Raw genomic sequence first — 7,500 nt, forward strand, 5'->3', positions numbered from 1 at the left:
GGCTGGCAGGAGGAGGGTGTCCTTTTGCTGATAGCTCCCCTGTCCAATTACACTTCACCTTTTAATACCAAAACTCAGGTGACAGCCAGAGAGCAGGACTTTTACATAATGTCACCACCGGAGGGAGAGAGGGAGAGACGGAGATAGTGAGAGAGAGAGAGAGAGAGAGAGAGAGAGATGGAGAGGGAAAGAGGGAGAGAGGGAGAGAAGGAGAGAGGAAGAGGGAGATAGAGAAAGCACACGTGCGTGTGAGAGAGAGAGAGAGAGAGAGAGAGAAAGAGAGCGAAGACACAGAGAAGGCAGAGAGAGAGAGAGAGAAATAGACAATAAGAGATACAGATGTATTAGTGAGAGATGTGTACGTGTGTTTGCATATTTCAGAGCTGTTTATGAGTGTGTAACGTACCAGGAATGCACAGATGCTCCTCTGAGGTGAGTCCCACTCGAAGCAGCTGTTGATGTAGCAGCCTGCGTTGATCAGGAACATGATGCAGCGCCTCACTCTGTTGAAGTTCTGCAGCAGCAACTGGAGGTGACATAGGCAGTTGTAAACATGACAGAAACTAGTTATAACAACACATCATGATTCACTCTGTTGAAGTTCTGCAGCAGCAACTGGAGGTGACATAGGCAGTTGTAAACATGACAGAAACTAGTTATAACAACACATCATGATTCACTCTGTTGAAGTTCTGCAGCAGCAACTGGAGGTGACATAGGCAGTCATAAACATGACATAGACAATAGTCATAACAACTCATCATGAAAACAGCTGTGGTAGTGTTGTGCAGAACGTTGAAAGAGAGACCAAACGATGCTTTCTTTCAGTTTTTGTATTAGTCCTCATTCCATTCCATGGATTACAATGAGCCCGTCCTCCGATTTCTACCTCCACCAGCCTCCCCTGGTGTGAAGTGAAGTAACAGAGTTACCAACAGAGTGACCATGGCCCATGGTTCCCCCTCCCTGAGGACTGCAGGCATCTGGCCAGAAGCGCAGCAGTCCCATCCCTGTGTTCCTCAATCAGGGAATACCACAAACCCCAGAATCTAGCCAGGAAAACCCAACCCAACCAAGTCTCCCTGTCCTGCAGAGGTTCTGTTCTGTATGATCCCAGCAGAGAGAGAGAAAAAAATTAAAAAAAAACGTCTTTTTAAGCCTAGTCTTTAACATGATTCTGGAAAGTGCTTTTTAGACCAGATTGAGAAAGAAAAAAAAATCAGAGCTAATTCATAATTGAGAGGAGTTGTTAGTGTTGAACTGAGAATGACTGCTGGTACGGTGTCCTGGCAGGGACATCCTCCCCCCCGAGGACAACAACACTCTGAATCACCCGCATCCCTACACGGCCGTCTGACGGTCACGCTTTGATCTGCCTCTACTCAGCAGGACAGGGGATACAGGCGGTACTGTCTCTCTACTGTACTCTACCTCCTGGGGTCAGGCTGTTGTTAAGAACAGACTCAAGTCAGCGGTTAAAACTCCAATTTTACAGAGTGTCCTTATTCTAATGTAATGGCGCATGTTTGACAGGCTACTTTGGGGCTTTTCTGTGTGTGTGTGTGTGTGTGCGTGTGTGTGTGTGTGTGTGTGTGTGTGTGCGTGTGCGTGTGCGTGTGCGTGTGCGTGTGCGTGTGTGTGTGCGTGTGTGTGTGTGTGTGTGTGTGTGTGTGTGTGCTGTGTGTAAGTCCATGCAGCAGGCCACAGCAGGGGGAAACAGCCCCACACAAAAGAGCCCTCACGGGGCAATCTCTCTAAAGCAACGGATGACATCATCATTCAGGGACGTTGACATGGGGCATCTCTATGAGTCAGAGGTGAAATATAGATGAAAAAAAAAAAAGAGAGAGTGAGCAAGGGAAGGAGGATAGAAGGATGGGAGGATCAACCCATCAACCCCGCACACAAGGGAATGTGCCGAGTGGGCATCTTTTGGCACAGAGAGAAGAGAGTGAGAGGGAGAAGGGAGAGGTTGAGGGGTGTGTGTGTGTGTGGGGGGGGGGGCGCTGACAAGGGAGGGGGGGGTTGACAAAAGGGTGTGGGAGCAGTGACTGCTCAGCCCAAACGGCGTTTATGTGACACGTCTGATGTGGGCCAGCCCCCGCGATTCAGCCCTTTGTGGGGCCGCCACATTGAGCCGTGTGACAATGAAGTGGAAAGCAGCAGTGGCACAGAGGGCCAACTAAGGATGGCCAATCTACTTATGCACCCCCACAGCTGACAGCTTGACATTTCTATTCACTACTCAGAGTGGAGGAGAGGAGGGGGGAGGAGGGGGGGAGGGGGAGAGGAGAGAGGGAGAGAGAGAGAGAGCGGGAAAAGGGAGGGAACGGCTTTTTTCCTATTTTTCTCCCCTCCTCGCTCCTCTTGCCTGCCCTGTTGTTGTGACTCACAACGATGCCACTCCAGACGTGTCAGGTTTTGTTCACATATCTAAGTAGAATGGAGGACAGTGGCAGCGATGGAGATAAGCGGGGGAGAGAGAGAGTGGTAGAGAGAGGGATGGCGGAGATGGTGTTGGTGTTGGTGTTGGTGTTGGTGTTGGTGTTGGTGTTGGTGTTGGTGTTGGTGCTGGTGTTGGTGTTGGTGTTGGTGTTGGTGTTGGTGTTGGTGTTGGTGCTGGTGTTGGTGTCGGCGTCGGTGTAGGTGTTGGTGTCGGTGTCTGTGTCGGCGTTGGTTGTGTTGTTGGTGCTGGTGTTGGTGTTGGTGTTGGTGTTGGTGTTGGTGTCGGCGTCGGTGGTGGTGTTGGTGTCGGCGTCGGTGGTGGTGTCGGCGTCGGTGTCGGCGTCGGTGTCGGTGTTGGTGTCGGCGTTGGTGGTGTTGTTGTGGACGTACCTGTTTAGACACTCGGGGCTCCTCCTCTATGTACTTCTGCTCTATCGGGATCAGCGTCCCCAGACCCGCCTTCACCTGGGGCCGGGGGGTGAACACACACACACACACACACACACACACACAATAAGAACACACGACCACTAGTGGGATATTATCACACTATACCGTGACTCCATCAATTCTGACACTGATACTGATACTTCTATTGGCACTGGGACATTCGCCACAATATGTTATGGATTTCGGACTGCTTTTCTGGGACTGCTTTACATAAACAGATGAATGATGTTGATGTGTGTAAAGGCAGTGTATATATTGTGTGTACAGTAGTGTACATACGTCCTGTGTCAAGGGCTAGCGAGAGGCTAGCGCTCTCCCTCACACACACACACACACACCTAAGATGGCCGCCGGGACACACACGGTGACAACCAATCGGCGAACAAAGGCAGCTGAGTGGGAGTCTTCGATAATTAAAACCAAAACGAGGACGGGGGGACAAGGGATGAGGAGGGACGAAGGGGGGAGGGGGGGGGGGGGGGGACACACACAAACAGAATAAAGACGACAGAGCTAGAGGAAAGAAAGAGGGGGAGGAGGGGGCAAAATAGGAGAGAAAAAGGGGGGAGGAGGAGTATAAAAAAGAAAAAGAAAAAAGAGAGAGACTTACAGCATTAAAAATCACGTCTATTTCGAGAAAGATGACCCCTTTTGTTGGCCCTGTCAGCTCCTTGCTTTTCAAGGCGTAGGCTTTCCGTTGGCCGTTGTGAATCTGTGGGAGAGGGGGACATGACAGGCGTCTGTCTGCTGGTACCCTGCTGAATACACTCCCTGGGTCACCTCTGATCCCCAGCTGCTGCTACTGACAGAGAACCCAAAACAACTGTGGCAACTCTGACAAGTACCTGTTCATTACCAGCGCCGCGCTCTCTGTCAGACACATATTAACTATCCTGGGGAATCAGGCCGCCAGGGTATATTAGAAGGCTTTTTTTTATATTCCTTTACTTTCTTTTTACTGACGCTTCGTCTCCCTCCTTTCGCTCGTTCTCTCGTTCTCTCTCTCTCTCTCTCTCTCTCACGCTCTTTTTCTTTCTCTCTCTGGTTCACTCTCTCCCTCTTCTTCTCCTTCACTCGTTCCCTCTCTCTCTCACTCTCTCATTTACTCTCTCTCTCGTGTCTCTCTTTGTGAAATAATAACAGTCTCATCCACAGTTGCAAAAAATAACTTGTTTATATATATATATATATATATATATATATATATATATCCTCTTTAGTCTGTAATCTTTCTGTCTATTTTCTCCTGAGGGAAGCGGAGAGCAGAGCCATCCAAGCAGGAGGACTCACGTGTAGCAGAGGAATGGCTACTTTGCCCAGGAAGTCAGCACTCCTGTCTCTGTCCTCGTCATAAACGGTGACCTCCAGGACTGAATGGATGTCCTTCACGTTACTGTTCCCCCGCAAAGAGACAAGGAAGCCCACACAGTAACAGTTTAAGCCTTGCATTTCACACACATGAAGCTGCATTCTATGACACAATGACATTTGAGTCGTGGTATAGTAGACCTTCGTGCTCAACGAGAGGGTGCGAGAGTTGTGGAGGGAACAAAATCGCCTCTAAGAATTTTTTTTTTTGAAAAGTAGGCTATAGAGAGGAGAAGGCTGATGAAAAGAAAGGAGGTTACTCTGGAAGAGATGCGCGCTCGAAGGACAACTCATTTACGCCACTCTCCAAGGGAATTCAGAAGTGTATACCATGGCACAGAAGATAGAAATACATCTTATGGAAAAGGATGTAGAGAAACCAATTAAAAGCATGGAATGTCAATCAGAAATATGTTCATAGGTGGAAATAGACGTTTAGAGGATGAAATGTCCGACTCTATGGAAAATGTTAATGGTGTTTTATTTTCTATTCGTGATATAGGGTTAGGGTTAAGGTTAGGGTTAGGTTTCAGTAATACTGTGAAATAAATATATATTTGACTAAATAAGAGCATTTGTTGTGCAATTCCATTTGAGTTGAATGCAATGTTAGAATAATGGTAATGTGTGACCACATTATTCAATCAAAATATCTAGCACATCCATGTATAATAGTGATATTGAAGAAATATTTAAATATAAAATACATAATGTGCATCAGGAAATTAAATAGATATTTTCATTTCATGAAATGTGTGTAAATATTAAATATGACAAGAAATTATGAGAATAAAATATGTAGTCACAACGGAACTGCACACTCAAGAAAACATACAAGAAAACAAAACAGTAATTTGATGTGACTATCATGATAATCATTATTATTATTAATAGTAATAATAATAATAAAAAAATTAATAATAATAATAATCCTCAAATGTGTTTCTAAATGTGTAATCTTAGTAGAGATGCAGCATAAAGTAGTGTGATTAACCAGAGAGATTACATTAAAAATATTTTTTAAAGTGTATTTGTAATTGTGTGTGTGTGTATTTGTAATTATGTGTGTGTGTATTCTGTATAAAGTATGTGTGTGTGTGTGTGTGTGTGTGTGTGTGTGTGTGTGTGTGTGTGTGTGTGTGTGTGTGTGTGTGTGTGTGTGTGTCTTTAGCTTTGCAGGGCACGGCACGGCACGGCGCAGCACTCACAAGGTGAAGACCTTGTTCCACTCTGGGTTGAGGTTCTTGTAGACGGTGTGTGTCTGTAGCCGGTCATTGCTCAGCTCAACCACACAGAAGGGGTCACTCTTGCCTGCGGGGGGAGACCGAGAGAGAACGAGTGAACGAGGAGCGAACGAATGAACGAAAGAGAAGGAGAGGGGGACAGCGAGAGACATGTCGATAAGGAGGGGAGCCGTATTAACTTTATCATACAACCTCCCTACGCCCCCCCCCCTCTCTCTCTCTTTCTCTCTCTCCATCTCTCTCTTATTTACTCATGTCTAATCCAGTGTCCATGGCCTACAGAGGCGACAGGGACGATGGTGTTCTACCTGATAAAGAAGAAGAGGGAAACAGCCAGGAGCTGCATGGGAATTACAACACACACACACACACACACAAACACACACACACACACACACACACACACACACACACACACACACACACACACACACACACACTCCATACGACAGCTCCAACCTGGTACTTATCAGTGCTGTAATGATATGATACATTCATTTAACACCACAGCTATATGTAGCTTTATCAAACACTAGGCTACAGTATATATCAACGCCCCGGCAACAGGGATCCCACGGCTCGGACAGCAGGGAGATAAGCACCACGGCTTCACTGCCCTGGGCGGAGGGAGAGAGGGAGAGATAGAGGGAGAGAGAGAGAGAGAGGGAGAGAGAGAGAGAGAGAGAGAGAGAGGGTGAGACAGAGGACATCTTCTCTGATAGAGCTGTGTACGGGCAGAGATGCGTGGATGAAGGGATTTAGGGATGGAGGGAAGGAAGGAGGGAAGACCATAGAAGTTCACAAAGATAGGAAAAGTGAGTTGAGACGAAGTGTGTGAACCTTTAATAAATTAAAATGATTTTGCTTTTTAAGGGCATACCAACTAAATTGATGGTGTGCTATAATGTACATTCATGAAATATCTTTCCTTCATTAACGTGAGGTTCATTAATGCTTTGTGATTCTAAATACACATAATCAAACATGGCAATGTTATTTCTCATTATATTTTTCTTATGTAACTCTATAGGCAACATTCAACAAAGTTTGGAATTTAAAATAAGACATTTGGAAAGCATATAAGAGCCATACTCATTAGGGTTCGACACCTCTCAAGAGAGTAGAATACTAACGCAAACACACAACCAATGGCCTATATTCCTATGTTGTTTGTTCAAATACTTGTAACTGGTTCTTTGTTAATTTAAAGGACTTCTGCTTCTGTTGCCCCCTCCCTCCCAACCCACCACAAAAATAAATTCACAACAACAAAACTCTTAATTTCAGCTTTGATCTTTACTTTTATCAAAACTGTTGGGAACACTTTTGCTGTTTGTTCAAGCATATCACTCTAAAAGCTGGGTCATGGAGAGAAAAAATAAATATCACATTTCAATTCCCCGAGAGCGAAATGTAAAATAAAATGACTAGCGCGCCGCGGCGGCGGCGGCATCTTATAATGAAACAAAAGAACTCCACAAATGGAGTTGAAAGTGCGCTTGAATTTGGGTCCAGGCATCAATTCCCCATTGACAAGCAGCTCGTGGTACTGTAGCTACATTGACGAGGACCTTGTGGTAGCTACATTGATTTGAGTGAGTTTCTTCAAATGTGGTGACAAGGGCAGGGCCATTTGGTTTTGTGTGCTAAATAAATGTCACTGTGATCAATGGTGCAGCCGTAGGTGTTGCCTCTCATATCTATTTGTGGCAGTTATTGATCTGGGGCGTTGAGGTTGATATTGACACCGAACTCCTACGACATCGTTATACACAGACTAATATAGAGCACTGGAGGGAGTCAGTGTGTATTTAACTTAACTCTCTCTAACATAACATGCTATCAAATGTGTTCATTTAAGAGGATCAATTCTAAAAGTCACCGCAATCAAAAATCAAGTCGTTCATTATAGTAAATTGTGCTAATTCAAAATGTGTTCCTTAATGTAGGGTTAGGGTTAGGGTTAGGGTATACATCGGCAGATAAGAAAACA

The 7,500-nt window shown here is 45.5% G+C and overlaps 1 protein-coding gene across 3 annotated transcripts in view; it reads right to left on the bottom strand.

The window, feature by feature from the left end:
- mctp1a (multiple C2 domains, transmembrane 1a) overlaps window positions 1-7,500 on the bottom strand; it is a gene marked incomplete at its 5' end in the record, with an annotated part of 150,792 nt that overhangs the window by 46,303 nt on the left and 96,989 nt on the right. For all 3 annotated transcript variants that reach the window (XM_083673863.1, XM_083673864.1, XM_083673862.1), the window contains 5 exons: window positions 407-526; window positions 2,836-2,910; window positions 3,506-3,607; window positions 4,186-4,288; window positions 5,472-5,574. In XM_083673863.1, the coding sequence (XP_083529989.1) occupies window positions 407-526; window positions 2,836-2,910; window positions 3,506-3,607; window positions 4,186-4,288; window positions 5,472-5,574 (503 nt within the window). The remainder of the gene's footprint in view (window positions 1-406; window positions 527-2,835; window positions 2,911-3,505; window positions 3,608-4,185; window positions 4,289-5,471; window positions 5,575-7,500) is intronic.

This window comes from Argentina silus (assembly GCF_951799395.1).
Source record: "Argentina silus genome assembly, chromosome: 7".
Taxonomy (NCBI): Eukaryota; Metazoa; Chordata; class Actinopteri; order Argentiniformes; family Argentinidae; genus Argentina; species Argentina silus.